A 22,237-nucleotide genomic window follows, 5' to 3' on the forward strand; every position below is an offset into this window, starting at 1 on the left:
TGTATTGCGTATTCACTGCAAAATGCAATTTTGGGTTTCCACTATCATCATGACTACACCTTCTATATAGAACTTCCTTGTTGTATGAACAATAAGACCCTGTGACAACTGACAAGTGACAACTATGAATGCATATTGGTGATACCATTATTGTCTCAAGAGTATCAATATCAAACACCTAATAATTGTTAACAAGTTAATACAACTGAGACAGAAACTCAATACCTGAACAAAGCAATCATGGAAAAATAGACGCAGAGTGGCTGGGATTGTGGTGAAAGTCTGGCTAAACTTTGTAGAAACTACCTGTTGCACTATGGACTCAACGTTTGGGCAGCTCGAGCTGTAGAAATTTTCAACTAGTTGCCCCTCTCCTCTCCATATGATCATAAAAGCCAGTAACAAAACTATCCCTCTCCATAACCCCATTTCCCTCGCTTATCTATATTCAACTTTTCTCTTCACCTCTTTAGTTGTTTCTCTCTTTCTCTGTAGCTATTGCTCAATATTGATGACTGTTATATATAAGGAAAGAAAGAAACATAGCGAGATGCATGCTTTGCCTACTTGGTCTATGCGTGGAAGGATTCAACATTTTAATAACCAAACCTTATTTTAACGTGTTATTGGGTATTAGTCATAGTGCTATTGGACCGCCTACCCAGTAAGATTTAGCCACATTATATTATTCCATTATTGCATGGTGGACTTCCAAGTTCCTACGCTCAGAGCTCCAATAAGCTTTAAAATATTAAATAAATAAACAATCAATTTCTACATTTTAAACGGTACTTTGTAGAGGCGCCTATGAAAATGTCTCTTTACCAATCATTTTGAAAAGAATAGTTTTATCATACACAAATCGTTTTATATAGTTTTACCAAACATCTATTGGTTGTGTGTGTCTAGTATTCACTATTTATAACTCCAGTTTACAACTACAAAAGTTAGATCATTTTATAGTTATACTCTGGTTATGTAATATATTATAAACCCGATTTAAAATGCTATTATTATTGTGGGAACAATTACTATTTTTGTATGTATTCTAATAAGTATTACAGTTTACTCCAATAAGAATAATTTGTTCTTTTGGTATAAATGCAAGTGTAGATGCATGGGTTATGGGCAAGGCCGGCCCAAGGCCTAGGCAAGTTAGGCCTAGGCCTAAGGCCCCACCAAAAAACAAAATTTTCCTTAAGGAAAAAGACCTTGCTTTTCATAGTTAATGACTCAAATTTTTATAAAATTATATATATTTTCTAAAGGTTGTACATTTTTTTTTTATTAGTGATATTAAGAATACTACAAATTTTACTATTGGCTTACAAATTGCCATGTTATCAATCACAAAAAAGTGATATAAACATTCATTAGTTAAATTGACGAAGTTCATCAATGAGAGACAATGTCACATTATATTTTGAATATTTTATAGTGTTTTTAATTAGCACATTTTTCTTTTTCATTTCTATTAAGACTCTCAAAGTACGAGATCAATAGAACCTTAACTCAATTGAAACCCTAAAATATTTCAAAAAGATGTTGCAAATGTGTTAAATCATCAATTATAAATTAATCTCCTTTAATAGTTTGAAATTTTGATTTTTGTAAACTAATATCCTACAAAGTCACACACCAAATAATATCTATCTCTCTCTCTCTCTTAAAATCAAAATATAAAATTAAAAGTTATATTACAACTTTATTTAATTATACATCGTCTTATATCCAAAATAAAGTATCTTTTTCGATCGCAATATATTTTTATTTCTTTTTATTAATATTTATAGTTCAACTATGATATTCAATTCTCTATATGAAATTAACATTAGTCTAATTGGTATTATTTATGTATTTAATGTATCAAATTAACCTTAATGTGATTAGTATTAGTCTCTCAAGAAAATAATGTGATTAGTATTAAATAATTTTGTTTAATTAATATTTACATATTAAAGGGCGCCTCGCATAAATTTTTCGCCTTAGGCCCCAAATTATGTTGGGCCGCCCCTAGTTATGGGAATTGATTAGATGCATCACCCTTATAACCTTATTGTTTGCAAGTTATATAGAGATGAAAATGACACAATAACAAATCCCAAATAAATCTGGAAGTTCCACTAGCTAGCTCAAGAAGACTTGTCTAGTCTCTAGAGGTCAATTGCAAACAGTTAAACTATATTATTAGAACTTGTCAATAAACGAGCACTGTTTCTTAATATTTAATAATGATGTTTAATTTCATTTTCAAATTTGGCATCATTCCATTCCATGGTTTAGACTTTAGACGTGAAATAATTAAATTACTCCATAATTAAAAAAACAAAAACACACACGCAGATGCATTATCAAGGTTGTGTGTATTTGTTTTTCAGAAGGAACAAAAAAAAAAAAAAAATAAATAAATAAAAGTCAGAGCCAGAGGAGGTAGGGCCCCACCCAAAACAGCCCCTCCCCCTCATGGCATGAATTTTTTTTTTTTTTTTTTTTTTTTGTATTTTATATTTGTTTAATATAGCTATATTATTTGTCAAAAATCATCACATGCAACAGAATCCTTTTTACAATTCAAAAGTTATAAAATATAATTCAAGATAAAATAAATAAATAAAAAAAGAAGCAAACATTTTAATTGAAGAGAAAATTATTTAAAAAATATTGTTATCTTTCAATCAGACCCCCAAATATCTATATAATAATTTACTGTTTTTTTATAAAAGTGCGTATATTATAATAAAATTTGGAAAAAATATAGTATGAATGATTTTATATTGTTTTCAAGTTAAACTCTAGGGTTTAAGATGGTAAAATGGCTACTATATGATTTTAAATTGTTATAATTTAATCATTTTATGAGTTTTTTTTTTTTTTTTTTTTTTTTTTTTTTTTTTTTTTTTTGCAAAAAATCATTTTATGAGTTTAATATAATGATATAAGTTGTAATTAACATTTTTTTAATTACTAAAAAGTAAAAACCATTACCTAAGAATAATAAGTGAAAATTTGACTATTAAATAAAATTACATGGTTTATTCTTATATGAAAATAAATCCCACAAAAAACTCAATAGAATGTAGTTGCTATCTTTTTATGGACTTTAACATTAAGAATATTAATATAAGTGTCATTTTATGTATGAATTGATCTTATGTATTGTATGGACTCAATTTGTAATGATCCCAAAATGATTTTGGGTTCGCACGTTAAGGGCCCAAACAATATAATTTATAGAACGTGGGCTTGAAAGGTTAGGCCTTGGTCACCGGACGATGGTTAGTCATGGTACTCATGGTGGACACGTAGAGACGAGCTATGGTTGTCCGTGGATCTTGCCCATAAAGCTTAATGTTCATATTCTTCCTTTCCCTCTTTTGGGTCTCTGGTCCCCTCCTTTTCTTGGCACATAAGCCTTTACATTATATAGCACTTCTCAGTTGATCCTGACCCTCCATCTGTTGATCAGGCAGGTACCTATTCAAGTATCTGTCCCATCAGCCGCCTCCCCCTACTTTCTGTTAGTTGCAATAACCGAAGCCACACTGTTCAGGAGTCTTTTCCCATCAATATGGCCAGGACGTTTGTGAGCGCATTCAATGCGAAGGTGACGTCTTTTCTTTGAACCACTCCCACTCCGTACCCCCATGTGAGTCCCATTCTACTCGCCTTTTCTTCTGGGGGCGCTTCGGAGGCTGCCTTGGACGACATGTCGCTCTTCCCTTTGAAGTCTTGGGATGCCGAGGACAGGGTCATCATCGGCTGCATCTCTAGGCTATTTGGTCTTTCACCACTTGTCCTCAGCAATTACTCTCCTCAGCACGAGCCCTGGGTCCTAATGGAAAGTGGGTCGGGTCATAAGTTCTCTGGCCCCACAATAGCCCCTCAAAATCCTGCTGTCCGGATCCTCGGCTGGATAGGAGGGTTTTGATGATATCAGGCCTCTGTCAAAACTTGTCAATCCTTGTCACCTATCGGTTCTCGAGACTCTTCGTCTGCCCGAGACACGTTCCTGGAGCCTTTGGAAGGTGAAACGTGTCCCCATTAAATGCGGGCGGCTCTGTGCTTCCCACGTTCAACGGCGCGATGGTGATCTAACAGTGGGGATTTCCTTGCCTTTATGGGCGGGAAAATTCGTGCAGTTACTTTCGATGGAAGGTATAAATAATTTTTGGAACTGATTTGTCTCTTCACTTTTGCACTTAAGAGTTCTAGCGCATATACCCTGGGTTTATCCAAACTTTCATCCAAATTCAAGTCTATCTCCAGCACAAAAAGCCTGTCCGAGGCACCTTTCCTCTTTTCTGTAAGTTCTCTGCCTTCACTAACTCGTACTTTTTCTTTTTTGGGTTTATTTTTCTCTTGTTCCTTTCCTTCTCCCGTCATCCACTGAGTTTGCTTAGTAACTCTTAGAGATGGTTAAATTGAGATTGAGAAAATTGGTTGATACTGAAGAGGCGATGGAAAAGTTCATCGCCGATTATAGGATTCCCCCCAACGTGAGTTTGAGGCACTGTAAGATGGGGGAGTGACATCTACTGAGAAGGACGGGCGAGGTGGTAATTCCCATTCTCGCCTTCGTAGAGGAGAGTATGAGAATCCCCATTGGACCAGTAATGAAGAGTTACCTTAAGCATTTCCGATTAGCTCCCACCCAGTGCGCTGCCAATATGTTTAGGATTCTGGGTTGTGTGGATGCCTTAAACGAAAAAATGGGGCTAAGACTAACCCATCATGACGTAAATTGGTGCTACAATCTCCAAAATTTGAAGGGCAAATCTTACTACATGAAGACGAGAGACAATAGGGTTCGGCTAATCCAATGCCTCCCCGACTCCAACAAGGGGTTGAACAAGGACTTTCTTATCGTATCCGGGGAATGGCATGATGGCCTTCCATGGCCGATGGTGGAGGGAGAACCAAGTGGGGTATAGAGAGTAGAAGGGTGTCAATCCTTTGCGCCATTTTAATTTGATGCGATTCGGTTACTAACCATGTACATGTCTTTCTTTTTTTTGCAGATCCAAACGCCTTTCATCGACACTTTCATCTGGTTAACTGGGTTGATTTGGAAACTGTTCTTCAAGCAGCAGCTTTTGTAAATGACGAGGATGGTCAAATTAGAGCCGCTCAAAAAATCTTAGGGTACGCTCCCCTTCAGAAGTCATTTGCCGACTCAAAGCACGTGATCAGCGCTAACCGTCCTCGACTTCCAAAAATTACCGTAGTCAAACAAGGGTTTTTGATCTCCGAAGGATCTCCAATCCCAGAGGGCATCCCATTGGTGGGCTCTTCATCGTCTCATCACACAGCGGAGGACGAAGGTAATTTGGGTCTGTTCGAGGAGGGTTTTGGGGCATTTGACCAAGCCGACCCATCCGAGGATCCTTTTGGTGATCTAGGTGACCTAGACTTGTCCGAAGCGGAACTGTTATCAGTGGGAACATCCTCCCGAACCGAGATGGGTCTTAAGAGAAAGCCCCCAACCAGCCTGTTCGACCTCATTGAGGGCCAGCCGGGGAAGGGTGCATAGGGAAAACCGCAATCCAATGCTCCGTCTCCACCACCTCAGCCCCAACCCATCTAGACTAGGTCCTCCTCTATTAAGTCGCAGCCATAATCTCCCCGCCCCAAACTTCCTGCTCCTCCTCAATTAGCTCTGCCTCTTCAACTGGAGCCCATTGACTCAAAGAGAAAGAGGAGTCCCAAGGGGAAGGAACCCATGGATAGGGGAAAATCCCAATCCTCTCAGAGAGGGATGAAGCCCCGCGAGCTCAAAAACAGTTAAAGATTGGGTACCAAAGCAAGGGGAAAGGGATCGAAGCCCAATCCGCCCAAAGCAAGGGGAAAGGGATCGAAGCCCAATCTGCGCCGAGCGCTTGGCTTCCCGCCCCAATGCTCCACTGGGAGCCATTGCTGGAAACTGTGTCCATGAGGGACCTTGGAGATGGCGATGGCGGTTATGTGGCCGACGCATTAGGGAGAACCATGCTGCTTCCTACTGATGTGGAAGAGTTAAAGAACATGAGGATGCAGGAGGTTTTCCTCAGCGTGAAGAGGTACCTGGGTATGGTAAGACTCTTGAAACCTAAGGCTCTGTCAATTCTGGCTCCTAGATTTTCATTCACAATATACTTGTCTCAATTGGCAGGCTATCCAGGCCACCTATAGGATGGAGGAAGAAGTTAAGGGGTAGAGTAAGGCCGTCGAGGATGAACGCACCAAACGCATAGATGCTGCGCGGACCCTCAAAGCTTCCGAGGCTGACCTCGTGAAGGCTAGGGAGGACTTAAAGGAGGCTACCCGAGATAAGGATAGTGCCTTGGCAGGTTTAACTGGCGCCCAAAAACAGGCCGAGGAACAGACAAAGCGCCTACTCGATGCCGAGGAGCAATTGCAGATAGCTAAGGAGCAGATCAGTGACTTGAAGAAGAAACTGATCATGGTAGACAATGCTAAGGGCGTGGCGGAGTTTGCATGGGACGAAACCGTGAGGGCCAAGTAGGAGGCTGAGTTTGCTAGAAACGAGGCCGAAACTGCTAGGGACAAGGCTGAGGAGGAGGGTTACGAGACGGGAGTAGCTGAAACCCAGGCCTCCCTTAAAGCTTAAATCCCGAGAGTATGCAGGCTACACTGCTCCCAGGTTTGGGAAGAGGCCCTCAAACGAGCTGGGGTGGAAGCTTCGTCCGACTTGTGGAAGGCGGAGAGCATATTTTATCCTCCAGCCATCCGTGAGACCGCCTCCGCCAGCTCCGAGGTTATGAGCGATCCACACGAGGCAAGGGATGCTCAGTCAGAAGCTGCACAGATCATCGTCCCTCCTGGCAAGTCGACTGAAGGAGGAGAGCCTCATGCTGCGACAGAAGCACCTGGAGGCCTGAATCTCGAGATGCCTCAGGAGGTCGCCCCGTCTACAGTCAGTGCCCAGATCTCCTGTGCCAAGAAGCCAGCCATCTTGGTTCAGCCCCTTCAGGCCATTCCCCTTACTGATGTCCTTCAGGGCACCGAGGTTGATCCTGCTAAGCCTTCCCAAGAAGGGGATGTTTCCCAGGGCTTCGAGGCTAATCCCAATCAGCCTTCCCAGGATGTGGCCCAAACGAAATCAAAGAAGTAAAAAGCCTTGGCCAACCTTTGTATTTGTTTCTAGTTTAATTGTTTAACTAGTTTCCCTTTTGTTTTGAAAGTTTTATAATTTGCTTGCAGTTGGACTTATTGACAACATATATGAAATTCTTTTCTTCCGTTTTCCTTTAAATTACATGTTAGTTGCCCTTGCTGATACTTACTATTGTTGCGGATCTCTTGATTTTTGAACTAGTTATCTTAACACGTATGAATAGTTGTGCATATGATATATTTGGGATCATATCCCGGAATTCTAACTTACTCGAGCCCATAAGGCGTTGAACTTGTGTCTAAACATACTTCTGGGGAGATATAGGCATCATCCGAGATGTTATGTGTATTGTTTAGGCCGAGCCTGGTATCTAGATTTCCTTTAAGTAATTGGTTTCCCCATAGGTTTGAGTTCGAGGACCATGCAATACCTTGGTTCTGTCCAAAACTTAGATATTTTCATTAAGTAGTTGGTTTCTCCATAGGTTTGAGTCCAAGGACTATGCAATACCTTGGTTCTGTCCAAAACTTAGATATTTTCCTTAAGTAGTTGGTTTCCTCATTGGTTTGAGTCTGAGGACCATGCAATACCTTGGTTCTATCCAAAACTTAGATATTTTCCTTAAGTAGTTGGTTTCCCCATAGGTTTGAGTCCGAGGACCATGCAATACCTTGGTTCTGTCCAAAACTTAGATATTTTCATTAAGTAGTTGGTTTCCCCATAGGTTTGAGTCCGAGGACCATGCAATACCTTGGTTCTGTCTAAAACTTAGATATTTTCCTTAAGTAGTTGGTTTCTCCATTGATTTGAGTTCGAGGACCATGCAATACCTTGGTTCTGTCTAAAACTTAGATATTTTCCTTAAGTAGTTGGTTTCCCCATAGGTTTGAGTCCGATGACCATGCAATACCTTGGTTCTGTCCAAAACTTAGATATTTTTCTTAAGTAGTTGGTTTCCCCATAGGTTTGAGTCCGAGGACCATGCAATACCTTGGTTCTGTCCAAAACTTAGATATTTTCCTTAAGTAGTTTGGGGGAATTAGCCCCTCGGCCAAGGTGTGGGACGTCGATCTGACGTTGGAAGCCCCTAGAACCGTCCGCGCTACTAATGCTTCGAAGCATAGCCCCTTCTGGAACTTTATGTTAGGGCACAACAACGGGCTGCTGGAAGTGATGGAGGGACTTTCTCGATCCACAGCCTGTGCCAACGCACAAGCCTTTCCCACAGACGGCGCCAATTGTATGGACTCAATTTGTAACGACCCTAAAATGATTTTGGGTTCGCACGTTAAGGGCCCAAACAATATAATTTGTAGAACGTGGGCTTGAAAGGCTAGGCCTTGGTCACCGAACGATGGTTAGTCATGGTACTCATAGTGGACAAGCAGAGACGAGCTATGGTTGTCTGTGGATCTTGCCCATAAAGCTTAATGTTCATATTCTTCCTTTCCCTCTTTTGGGTCTCTGGTCCCCTCCTTTTCTTGGCGCATAAGCCTTTACATTATATAGCCCTTCTCGGTTGATCCTGACCCTTCATCTGTTAATCAGGCAGGTACCTATTCGAGTACCTATCCCATCAGCCGTCTCCCCCTACTTTCTGTTAGTTGCAATAACCGAAACCACACTATTCAGGAGTCTTTTCCCATCAATATGGCCAGGACGTTTGTGGGCGCATTCAATGCGGAGGTGACGTCTTTTCCTTGAACCACTCCCACTCCGTACCCCCATGTGAGTCCCATTCTACTCGCCTTTTCTTCTGGGGGCGCTTTGGAGGCTGCCTTGGACGACATGTTGCTCTTCCCTTTGAAGTCTTGGAATGCCGAGGACAGGGTCATCCTCGGCTGCATCTCTAGGCTATTTGGTCTTTCACCACTTGTCCTCGACAACTACTCTCCTCGGCACGGGCCCTGGGTCCTAATAGAAAGTGGGCCGGGTCATAAGTTCTCTGGCCCCACATGTATTATATATACTAGTGGTATAACTTGTGTATATGCATAGTACAATAAAAAATAATCACAATTACACATATATTTGTGGTCAAATTATACCTAGTGTAAGAGTTACACGTTTTTTAAGTCATAAATGAGTTTTACTCTCTCTCTCTCTCTCTCTCTAGCTTTATTTATTTATTTTATTTTTATATACACATGAGTTTACTCTTTTTTTTTTATTGGATTTTTTTTACGGTTTATTTATATTAGACTATTCATCTGTTGCACAATATTAACTCACCTAGAACAAAAATTAAAAAACTTAAATCGGACATGTGATGCAAAATTAAACAACAATTGAAATCCAACTTATAGAATGTAACTAGATTTTCTTTTAATTTTGACTTTATATATATATATATATATAGATGTGTGTGCATACGCGAGTGAATTATGCCATAATATTTTTGTAGTTACATATGCTTGTAAGGTTGTCAAAATTGAGATCCTATGTAGAATCGTGGGGTATGTAAAATCGAGAATCATAAGATCCTACATTATTTGAGAAAAAAAAAACAAAAAAAAAAAAAAACACATCGGTATGTTAAATAATCACATAAATTATACATTCATTCATAAAAAAAAATAAAAAAAACCAAATATTTGCATCCATTTGATATAATTACCATACATCGCTACATCCATTTGTAAGCATCATTTGAAAAGGCCAAAAACCTCAAAACATGATACTTTATTGGGATGTTATTTTTTATTTGGGTCTAATTGACACTCTATCTCTCAACATTGGAATGACAAAACTTGGTTTATTGGGATGTTATTTTTCATTTGGTTCTATCTGAGCTGTCTGTCCAGTTAAAAAAAATTATAAGAAATCAAGATTGTTTGAGATCGTTATAATCATACGATTCTACTAATCCTGAAAGATCGTAAAAATCCTTGAAAGATCCGGATAATTTTAGACAGGTGAGATCATAAAATTGTAGGATCGTAGGATCCAGATTGGGATTTTTGACAACCATATTTGTAGGTATATGTAAGAATATGTGTCAATTATAAATTGTCTCCCCTCAAGTCAAATTTTGACTCCGTCATACATTGAAGACAAATTTCACCCCGCAATTAAAATTGCAAATTTTTCTTAATCAATAAAGTCACCAATTCATCAATGTCTACATAGAGGAGTAGGTTCATTAAATATTAGCATACCATAAACAAACATGTACTCCGAATACAAACTGTACCTTATTAACCCGTAATTCTGAGAAATGAGAACTATTCCGTTCATCCTAAATTAGATAACTTAGAATTTTTTTTTTCTTGGTCCGGGGGTGGGCCTACCAAGACACACCATAAGTAAACTCGACTAATAATCAACATATAGAATTTCCTAGAATGTACCTTTGTGCACAGTAGACAACAATAGATGGAGTGGAAAATGGCAATTCAAGGTATTTAATATGATATTGGAATGTGAATAAGTGGAGGGACACAATTTTTGCCCCAAATGCTTCAAACTTGTTGAAATGATCATCTATAAGTGGTGAAAGAAAAATTAAAAATTTATTTAAAAGTGATTAACTATCACTCACAATCAGATCATTTCAACTAGTTATGAAAAAATTATGGCAAAAGTTATATCCCTAAACTTATTGTATGAATGTAGGATGACATAGTGGAACGACTCCAAGAGTATCAAATGGCCAATGATACCCCGCTGCCACTACATGAAGCTACTTACCTTGCTCACTGGCTTCCACCATCGCCTGCACAGTATAAAGCCAACTGCGATGGAGCAATTTTCCCTGACATCAATTGTGCCAGATTGGGTGTTGTCATTAGAGACTGAAGGAATGGTAATTGCTGCATTATCGTAACGAGTCCCTTTACCCCCATCAAATCTAGAAGCACTGGCTTGCAGAAAATCGACCACCTTAGCACATGAAATTAGGCTACAAGATGTAATCTTCGAGGGAGACTTTGAAGTTGTGTTTAAACATATCACCACCAACTCGACTTGCTTGGCCTCATTCGGACACATTGTCGAGGAGTCATGGTCACTTGTCTCAAGGTTACGACACGCATCTTTTTCTCATGTAAAACGTTGTTGTAATGCAAAGTACTCGCAGCCAATCTTGTAATAATCAACATAAATGTTCTGTCCATTTAATATAAAGCCTCGGCTGGTTTCTCAAAAAAAAAAAAAAAAAATGTAGGATGAAATATCCGTGATGACTTTTTTTTTTTTTTTTTCCTACACTTTTTTTTAATTAATGTTTGCAACCAAAGGACGGGGTAAGGTGATTTGATTCCAGATTTAAACCCAACAAGAGCTTGATAAAGCCCAAGATTAGAAGGATGTGCACACCTTCAACTTCATAATGGGATGATAAAGTGCTTTCATATTACAACAGCCTAGTATTGGGTTTATCTTAATAAAAACAAGTAATGTTACTAATCTTATGGGATAGCAAATTGGATTAAGGACCATGCCTTATATAAAGTGTCCCTCTCTCTTCCCCTTTTTAATCTTAAAGCCCATTGTTACCATGGTCAACCATTGTTACAAATTGTATCAGCGTCCATTAGGCCAAGTGACAACCAGACCCTTTGAAATGGTCCTTTTCTCTTTCTTTTTTATTTTTTATTATTAGAGCAGCCTTATTGATTGGAGTTTAAATTTGGTAGCAGCTATGTGTTGCCTCGGTTTTTTTTTTTTTTTTTTTTTTTTTTTGGAGAATCTTGAGTTGGTAAGTTGGCGTAGATGGGTTGAGGACATAGAATTTTTTATTTTTTTATTTTGGATGAGAGGTTGAGGACATAGAAGTTGAGATTGCTTTAAAATTAGAGCGATGAAAATGACACTATAACAATACACTATTATAAGACTTGTAAAGGTCCCAAATTTTAATTTGTATTCGGTGGCATATCCAAAGCTTTAAAAAAAAAAAAAATGTCCAGACTAATTTCTTATTAGAACCCATCAATAAACATAGATTATTTTTTTGAATACAAGATAGAATTTCTTCTCTAACCTAATCTAAGTGTATATGTGTGTGAAACTTCCTCCTAGAGACTTAAATCCCGACTCTTTTTTTTAGACTAGTTACACATCATTGTATGGAATAGACATGGAATAATTGATTAGATATGAGTATTTAAACTTTCATGTGATTCTGTTTTTTTTGGAAGGAATCTATTACATTAAATATGAAAATAAAAGCAAATAAAAATAAATTCCAAACCTTTTTTTTTATAGAAAAAGGTCACTGAATATTATTAAGGTAGGCTAGTAAGGTCAGCCTGAACAACAAGTAATAGATCTGGTGGTACATCTTCCATCCAGATTTGCATATGATGGAGGGATTTTGAGTTCCTTGCTAGAGAGTGAGCTAACTTATTACCCGAGCAGCATACAAGAGAAATTTTAAAAGCTGAAAAGAAACTACTAAGGTATACAATGTCTTGCACTAAATGTCTGTAGGGTGTGAAGTTCCTACCTTCTACTAGCAAAGCCCTGTGTAAAATTTCAAAATCCCCTTTTAGTATGATGTGGTCAACACCCAGCTCCACAGCAAGTTCAAGAGCTCTCCGTGCTGCAAGAACCTCAACCTCGATGATTGACATTGGCAGGGGGATTTTTTGAGACAATGATGCCATCACTCGGCCTTCATTGTTTCGTATGACAACACCCAGTCCTAAACTTCTATCGTTGGCAAATGTGGCACCGTCATAATTAATCTTGTACGAATTATCTTGGGGCAGAGTCCATGTTCTTGTTTGCGTTCTTCTCTGTTTTGTGGACGTCATGGGACTAGAATGGGACTTAAGTTGTCACTCCCAAGAGTGTTCCAGTACCTTGTCCAGTGGGAGTGTTGGTTTCCCGAGTCGGAGATTATTTCGCCGATTCCACAGGTTCCATAACACCAAGGAAAAGAGCGCCGGATCTACTGTACCTGCAAAAATAAAACCAATAAAGTCAGTGAAGCATGTGCTCTGTTTAAGAGAGCCTTGATTCCACACTGGTATGGAATTTCTGAGAGATTGCAAGGCGGGACAGCGGTAGAGTGCGTGCATTATATCTTCATCTTCCTGTTTGCATATCTCACATCGTCCATCAGGTGTTATCTTGCGCTGAAACAGGTTTGCTTTTATGGGTAGAGAGTTTTTGCATGCTCTCCATATCAGTGTATTCACTTTGTTTGGAACATCAAGAGCCCAAATTTTGTTCCACAACGGTTTCAGAGCTTGGGTTGATGACTGACCCGGTTGTTGCACTCTAGAGGCTTCCTGTAAAAAAAGGGTATCCCAACTTAACCGTGTAAATTCCGTTCGGCGTGAATGGCCATATAAGAACATCATCTTGAATGGAGCGGCATAGGGGATTTTTTTTTTAATTGATGCTTCAAAATCATAAAAAAACTCCATCAACTAAATCAACCTTCCATATTTTTTGAACCTGATCAATAAAATCTCCAACCTTTGCACCTTCCCATCCAACCACCACAGGTGTGATGATTCTAGGATTATGTTTAGTAGGCAGCCAGTTCTCCCCCCATACATTGACAGATAGGCCCGACCCTATTCTCCATGCTGCACCTCTCTTGATAACATCCCTCCCCTTCAAAATACTCTTCTAAGCATATGAGGCATTTGCCGGATTTTTTGCTTCCATGATTGTAGAATTTGGAAAAAACTTCACCTTAAAAACTTGGTAGAATAGAGAATCCGTGTCATGAAGTAGACGCCAAGTTTGTTTGGCTAGGAGGGTATCATTAAACAAAGCAAGGTCTTTGAAGCCCATACCCCCTTGGCTTTTGGGTTTACACAAATCTTGCAATTTCACCCAATGAATTTTCCTATTATCACCCTTTTGACCCCAAAAAAATCTGCATATCATTGATTCTATCTCATGGCATAAGGAAAGTGGTAGTTTGAAGCATGTCATAGTGCAAGTGGGTAGAGCTTGGGCCATGGATTTGATTAAGATCTCTCTTCCCACTTGCAATAAGAATTTTGCTTCCCAACCGGCTAATTTTTTTCCAAACTTGTTGCTTAATATGGGTGAAACTCTCCTTCTTTTTTCGACCCAAAAGTGATGGAAGGCCTAAATATTTTTCATATTGTTGAATGACCGAAACTCCAAGCATATTTTTTTATTGAAGTTTGCATCTCTTTGGATGTGGATTTGCTAAAGAAAAGAGTAGTCTTGGTGTGATTAATTTGTTGCCCCGAAGCACTCTCATATTTAGACAAAATATCAAGTAGGCATTGGCATTCACTTTCCTTGGCCTTGCAAAAAATCACACTATCTTCTGCAACGAGTAGGTGAGTTAGCTTAGGTCCATTTTGACAAATAGATACTCCTCTTATATCGCCATTATGGGCTGCCTTTTTTATTAGGCTGTGTAGGCCTTCAGTGCACATGAGAAAGAGGTAGGGGGATAGGGGATCCCTTTTTTTTCAGTCCTCTTGTAGGAGTAATATTGCCATGGGGTTCGCCATTAATCAAAATAGAATAGGATGCATTTGTAATACAAAGCATCATAAGGTGCACCCATCTACTATGAAAACCCATCTTAACCAAAGCATGCTCCATGTAAGACCATTCCACTCTATCGTAGGCCTTTCTCATATCGAGTTTCAAGGCCATAAAACCTGTCTTTCCTTTATTGTAATTTCTCATATGATGCAAGGTTTCAAAAGCCACTAAAATATTATCAAAAATCAGCCGATTAGACAAAAAAGCACTTTGATGTTCTGATATAAGCTGAGGCATAATCTTTTTCAGTCTATTTGCCAAGACTTCAGCAAAAATACGATAAAGCACATTACTCAAGCTTATTGGCCTAAATTGAGACACATATTCCAGATTTTTTACTTTAGGGATTAAAGTTATAAAGGAATGACCAAGAAATTGTGGCAATGTACCTGTGTTCAGATAGTGTAAAATGAATTGAGATACATTTAAACCAACCAGGGACCAATAGCTTTGATAGAACAAAGGGGGCATGCCGTCGGGGCCGGGTGCTTTCAAGGGTGCCATTTTTTTCACTGTTGCTTCAACTTCTTCAATGGTGAAAGTCCTTGTAAGTGTGTCATTCATAGATTCAGTGACCACCTGAGGAATGACATCTAACACATTTGCCAAGTTTTTCGAGTTTGCCGATGTAAAGAGCTCCCTGTAGAACTCGAGAATGGTGTCATTTACTTGGCTTTGTCTTGTGCACCACCTACCCCTGGAGTCATACAATTTAGTAATGTAGTTACGCCAGCGCTGCTAAGATGCTTTACTGTGGAAGAATTTAGTGTTACGGTCACCGTCTTTCATCCACAAAATCCTGGACCGTTGTCTCCACATTTGTGCCTCCTTGTCAAGAAGCATCTTTATTTCTGATTCCAATACTCTCATTCGTCTAGAATCTCCAGTCCAAACTGAAAATCTCTTTGCCTGCTGTAATTCTTTTCTCTTCTTCTCCAACTCTCGTCATACATTGCCAAAGTGCCTCTTGCTCCAACGTAATAATTCATGGCCACATTTGTCTATTTTTTTCAGCACTCTAGTGTCCCATGGTTCTAAGCTATTTTCAATCCACATTGCTTCGATGGTTTCCCCGTACCCCTTGTCAGTCATCCACATATGTTCGAAGCAAAAAGATTTCTGAAAGTTTGTTTCCATGCCTTTAGGATTGATCCAAATTAGCCTATGGTTTGAAACTGTTGTGTCTAAGTGTTGGACCTATTGAGGTCTAAAAAAGGGTCATAGTGAAATAAGCCCAAAAAAGAACAAGTCAAGCCCAAAAGGAAAATTCAAGCTAAGCCCAAAGTAAAAGATACGGGAGACCCATGAGGGAATAAAAGAAAGGCCCAGAGGATCCTGAAGCCCAGAAAAAAAAGAAGCATCCAAAAAAAGAGGACCACGGCAAAGTATAAGAAGCAAGGATCCTCAGGAACCATCAATAAGCACGGATCCCTTCAGGCACAAAGAAAAAGGAAGACTGGGACAGATCGATAGAAAGAAGACAGAAGAAGAAAACAAGAAATAAAAGCAAAACGCAAGCAACCTCTCATGGCATAGACAGAAAAAGGCCTCGGGGAACCAGGACAGGGAAGAAGAATGATAACAAACGACTTTCAAAAATGGCAGAACAGGATTCCGCCCAAATAGGAAAGAAAAAGGAAAAGTGGAAGACGCCAGAAATGGGGATGCCGAGAAGGGCATACCTCAGCACGTCCCAAAGAAGATGGCCAACCAGAAGCTTTCAAAAGAATCAGAGCTGAAAGAAGGAAAGAATGAGAAAAAACGGAAAAGGGACTTACCGAGACGATGGGGACAGGACATGCTCTGTTTGCAAAAGAGCAAAACAGGGGAACCAACGGTTCCCCGGGAAGCCCAAAAAACTCCATTATAAAAGGAGGGGATGGGTTGTGAAGAAGGTAGCGAAGAAAAGAAAGAAACACAAGAAAGAAGAAATTCTCTAGGAAAAACTATCAGAAAATCTGTGCAGAAAGGAAAATACTAAAGGAAAAACAAGTATTGCTTCCCGGTATCCTGTAAAAGCCACTATTGCACATACTCGGATTCAACAAGAATCAAACTTTGCAAGTTTTGAAGGCTGAAATAGCCATTCAAGACTGCAATTTTTGAGCTTGATTGAACCTTGTATCACGTCCTAGTGAGCTTTTTGTAATCAAACAGATAATGTATTAACGAAACATTGCTTCATATTTCCCAGGATCCCCACAACACTAATTTTTATCGCTTTGCTAATCCTGTTTCTTTCCTTCTGAATTTACCTTGTTAATTTTTGGCACTCTTCGATATCCTTGTTTGTCATTTTCTTTATATTGTCAGGAGTATTCTTTGCATCCCACTTGATTCTTAAACAGCCCGTTAGTTGCGGTGAGTCAAGGCCCGGTCCACCAAATCCTCCTTTTCATTTAGGCCCGGGATCCTTGAGCCTGAGTGTCACGAAAAGGGCACTCTCACATTTTGGCGACTCCACTGGGGACTGGGCAAAGAAGAAGGAAAAAGCAATCCCTTCACAGAGAATGCCTCCAAGACAAAGAAATAGCAAAGGAACTAATGTGCCACCTACGGCCTCTGAGCCCGTAGGAGAAAACGAGTTAGCTTCCAGGTAAGGAGGAGGGATACCCTTGGTAGAACAGGAGGTTGTGTCAGAATAAAGACACGCAAGGCAAGAACCAGACCTCATGGCCAGGATGACAGCAATGTTGAAGGATCTGGAGCAAGAAGTTCATCTTCTCAAAGAGGGCAGGACACAGGAAATCAGAGACAATGTTCCCCTTACTGGCCACCAAGATGGGACGCAGCCAGAAGGAGGGTCAGCAGTGGGAGGAAGAGCTAACCCTCAGTACTTGACACTGGCAAACGTCAATGCCATCCTGGAGCAAGAAAGGGAAAAACTCTCAGGGATCCCCAAGCAATTCTCTCGGGATCCCCCGTTCCCTCCAGAACTTCTTGGCAAACCATACCCTAAGGGGTACGAACCCCCAAAGTTCCATCCTTTCGATGGGAGGAATGGAAGTGCCGTGGAACATGTGAGTAGGTTTGTCCACACTATGGACCCCTATGTAGGAGACAGAGAATTATGTCTAAGGGAATTCGCCAAATCCTTAGTGGATAGGGCATACACTTGGTACACCACGCTGAGACCCGGGTCCATCAAAACCTGGGATGAGATGATGGAAAAATTCTGAGCCAAATATTACCCTGGTGAAGACAAAATCACTTTCCAGAATCTGCAAATGGTAAGGCAGAGACCTGGAGAAGATCCTGTTCAATTCATTAAAAGATTCGAAGATGTGTCCCTAGACTGCTATGGGGACCATGAAGAAAAGGAGCTCGTGGAAACCTGTATAGCCAACATGCTTTTTGATTACAGGCTCAACCTTGAAAATCTATGTATCACACAATTTGCTGACCTGCTACAAAGAACCAGAAGGACGGCGCAAACCATGAAGACAAAAAGGCTGCCCGCGTCCCAAGCTATGACAGCATCAGTAGGAGAGAAAAGGAAGAGACCAGATGGGAAGGTGTTCGAGGAACCACCAGTGATCCCATGTACAACTGAAGAGTTAAGCCATGTCCTAGACAAATGGATTGGAGATGGGGTTATTAGGCCATTCACTGTGTCCAGGCCACCAACTGAAGAAGAAAGGAAGAATCCTTTATTTTGCAGAATCCATAATTATGTCAAGCACTCCACCAAGGATTGCTGGACCCTTCGCAGACTCTTCCACAAAAAGTTGAGAGAAGGAACCTTGGAGCTCACTCAGAAGAAGCCAGAAGTGCAGAGGAACCCCTTGCCTAACCACAAAGGAAAAGGGGTGGTAGCAGTAGTAATACATGGGAACCCGGCAGAAGCAAGAGAATCTGAAGGATCCTTCCACCCGAGCACAGTCAGGACCCTCCAGAAGAATCCTAAGTTCAGGTCACTATTCAATCAATTAGGATTGGGACCAGAAGCAAGAAGAGTGGCCACAGAGTCTCTCATGAGCATAGCAGCAGATTCAGGGATGGAATGCTTTACAGCAGAGTCACATGCTAGTCGAGCTTTCCTGGAGACAACCAATACAATAACCTTCACTGATGAAGACATGGAGATTGAGCACCCAGACCACCGTAGACCCCTTTATCTAATGGCCACCATAAACGGCGTTCAAGTCAGAAGAGCACTGGTGGATACGGGAGCATCACTCAATCTCATAACCTTGAGTACCCTAGAAGCTGTTGGCTTAGTTGACAGAAGGATCCTGGGGGCTCCCATGGAAATAATAGGATTTGGAGGATCGGTGGAATCAACAAAAGGATACGTGCAGCTAGCCTTAAGGGTAGGGCCAATAGTAGCCCTGACAAGGTTTCATGTGATTAATGCAGAAGTTTCTTATCATGTGTTGCTGGGACACCTGTGGCTTCATAAACATCGCCTTATTCCATCCATGTTCCATCAATGCATTAAAGGGAGACTGAATGGGAGGCCCATAAGGATCACTGCTAACCATAATCCTTTCAACCAGGGAGAAGTGAACTTTGCAGAAACGATGTTTTATGATGAATTGGAGCCAGATGTTGAAAACTCAGCCCCGAGGACCCCAGGGGCTCCTGTCCTAGAAGAAGAAGAAGGAGGGAGAGGCACCCGTGACCTGAGGAACCTTCTGGAAAGAAAAAGACAAAAAAGGGAGCCCAGCTCTTCAGGATCCCGAGAATGTGTGGTGGTGCGGGAACCTGGGGGAAGGCTAATCTATCGTTTGTGAAGGTGCGCGGGACCTGAATGCATTGTGCAGGAAGGTCCCGGACCACCAAGCTGCATGATGGACCAAGAAGAAATTCCAGAAGAACTAGTTAAGGAGGCCCAGATTCAGCCTGAGGAAGAATTAAAGGAAATAGATTTGGGAACAAAATCGGGATCCCGAAAGCCTGTCTTCATTAGCAGTCAATTGGTGGCGCAAGAAAGAGAACAACTAGTAACCTTGCTTCAAAAATACAGAGATGTGTTTGCATGGACCTATGATGAGATGTCTGGTCTAGACCCAGGGTTGGTAGTCCATTCCCTTAATGTGGACCCAGGGATGAGGCCAGTAGTCCAACCAGCTAGGGTCTTCCACACTGAGGTAGAAGCTCAAATAGTTCAAGAGGTCAAAAAATTGCTAACAGCTGGTTTTATCAAACCCATCCAACACCCAAAATGGCTTTCCAACATTGAACTTGTGAAGAAGAAAAACGGTCAGATCCGTTGCTGTGTAGACTTTCGCAACTTGAACAAGGCATGTCCTAAAGATGAATTCCCCTTGCCCAATATCGATCTCCTTGTAGATTCAGCTGCAGGAAACTCAATGTTCTCATTTATGGATGGGTACAGTGGGTACAACCAAATCCGCATGGCAGCCAAAGATGCAGAGAAGATGGCATTCAGAACTCCGATTGGGAACTTTTACTACATTGTAATGCCCTTTGGCCTCAAAAATGCGGGGGCTACGTATCAGCGGACCATGACAGCCATTTTCCATGACATGATGCATAAGGAGATGGAAGATTATGTAGATGATATTGTGGTCAAGTCAAAAACCAGAACAGGACATTTCCAAGTACTTAAGCAAGTCTTTGAAAAATGCAGGAAGTACAAGTTACGTATGAACCCCATGAAGTGCGCCTTTGGAGTGTCTGCTGGAAAGTTCCTTGTTTTCCTGGTACATCACAAAGGCATAAGCATGGATCCAGCCAAGGCCACAGCTATCGCCACGATGAGAAGACCAACTACTGTTAGGGAACTCAAAAGTTTCCTAGGAAGGGTCTCCTATATTAGGAGATTTATGCTTGGTTTAGCCTCAGCTACAGCAGGCCTATCCAAACTATTGAAAAAGGGGAATGAATTTACCTGGGGGACAGAGCAGCAGGAAGCTTTTCAAAGAATTCAGGGCATCATGAATCATCTGCCCACCCTCCAGGCACCAGTACGTGGGCGACCTCTGTTGCTATACTTAGCATCAAACTCCCAGGCAATAGGAGCTTTGCTGGCATAAGAAGATGACCAAGGAAATGAGCAGCCTGTATATTATGTAAGCAGAACACTCAAGGATACCGAGACCAGGTACCCCAGAATAGAGAAAGCCTGCCTAGTGATCATTTATGCTTCCCAAAAGTTGAAGAGGTACTTCTCAGCTCACCAAATCCTCTTGGTAACCAAGTCCCACCCCATAAAAGCACTCCTGCACCAGCCCCTTCTCACGGGAAGGATAGCACAATGGCTAGTGTTGCTCTCACAATATGATATAGGTATAAGAACTCCCAAGGTTGTCAAGAGCCAGGCCATAGCAGATTTGCTAGCTCAATTTCCAAGAAAGGAGGAAGGCCCGCTGAGCGAAGAAATCCCTGGTGAGGTAGCAATGATGGAGATTCCAGGGAAGAAATGGACCATAAGGTTTGATGGGTCGGCTACAGCAACTTCAAATGGGGTAGGAATTGTACTAAGCTGTGAAAATGGGGATATTATGCCCTTGTCCTTCAAGCTTGGTTTCTCATGCTCTAATAATGCAGCTGAATATGAGGCATACTTAACCAGGTTGACTATAGCACTCAGCATAGGAGTGAAACATATGAATATGAGAGTGTTGGGAGATTCCAATCTTGTAGTCTCCCAAGTGAAAGAAGAAAGCTACGCGGTGTTTATTCCAGAAGATTGGCGGGTTCCTTTCATAGGATACCTGGCTCAGGGGATCCTGCCAACCGACAGGAAACTGGCCCACAAGCTCAAAAAGCTAGCGTGCAGGTATTTCCTGCAGAACGACATTTTATTCAAAAAGGGATACCATGGGGATCCCCTCAGGTGCCTGGGACCAAAGGAAGCCAGAGAAATAGTCAGAGAGGTGCACTTTGGAGATTGTGGAAGTCACCCAGGGAAGAGAAGGCTGTACAAGCAGTTACTGTTGTTGGGATATTACTGGCCAACGATGAAAAGAGACTCTGAAGGGCTGGTCAAAACATGTCATGCTTGCCAAGTCCTAGGAGATGCAATTCACACTCACCCAAATCTCCTACAGGATATGACGACGTCATGGCCTTTTCATACTTGGGGGCTTGATCTCATAGGACCTATAAACCCTCCATCCAACGGTTATATATGGATCCTGACAGCCACAGAGTACTTTACAAAATGGGTAGAGGCCATCCCTTTGAAAAAAGCTACCGGAGCAGCTGTGGCAAATTTCATTCGAGACCACATCATTACAAGGTTCGGGATTCCCAGAAGATTGATCAGTGACAATGGAACCCCATTCATAAACAAAGATATGAAGGGGTTAACTGAAGCATACCACATCAAGCATGGAAGATCTACCCATACTACCCACAAGGAAACGGCTAAGTTGAAGCTACTAATAGGGTAATGTTGAAGATCCTTAAGAAAATGAAGCATGAGTATGGAGGGAAATGGAGTGACCATCTGGCAGATGTGCTTTGGGCATGTAGAAGCTCTGTAAAGACAGCCACAGGATTCTCCCCATTCTCCCTGGTCTATGGAACAGAAGCCGTCAGCCCCGTGGAGTTAGTCATTCCTACACCAAGGGTAGTTCTGGAGGAAAATCAAGGAGAAAGTGAGGAAGCAAACAATGAAAAGAGGCTAGCAGATCTGGAAGGGGTAGAAGAAGAAAGAGA

At 41.0% G+C, this 22,237-nt stretch overlaps 2 protein-coding genes across 4 annotated transcripts in view; one reads left to right on the forward strand and one right to left on the reverse strand.

The window, feature by feature from the left end:
- Nucleotides 1-22,237, forward strand: part of LOC126714589 (protein NUCLEAR FUSION DEFECTIVE 4) — a 52,641-nt gene that overhangs the window by 8,797 nt on the left and 21,607 nt on the right. The gene's annotated exons all lie outside the window — the stretch shown is intronic.
- LOC126714590 (peroxidase 55-like) overlaps nucleotides 1-22,237 on the reverse strand; it is a 50,137-nt gene that overhangs the window by 2,318 nt on the left and 25,582 nt on the right. Inside the window, exon 1 of one of the 3 annotated variants that reach the window (XM_050414797.1) lies at nucleotides 226-509. The exons of the other annotated variants lie outside the window; for them this stretch is intronic. Within the exon in view, the coding sequence (XP_050270754.1) occupies nucleotides 226-429 (204 nt within the window). The 5' untranslated portion in view covers nucleotides 430-509. Of the gene's footprint in view, nucleotides 1-225; nucleotides 510-22,237 lie in introns of those variants that run through there. 3 annotated transcript variants of the gene reach the window in all.

The sequence above is a fragment of the Quercus robur genome, chromosome 2, assembly GCF_932294415.1.
Source record: "Quercus robur chromosome 2, dhQueRobu3.1, whole genome shotgun sequence".
NCBI classification, from domain to species: Eukaryota; Viridiplantae; Streptophyta; class Magnoliopsida; order Fagales; family Fagaceae; genus Quercus; species Quercus robur.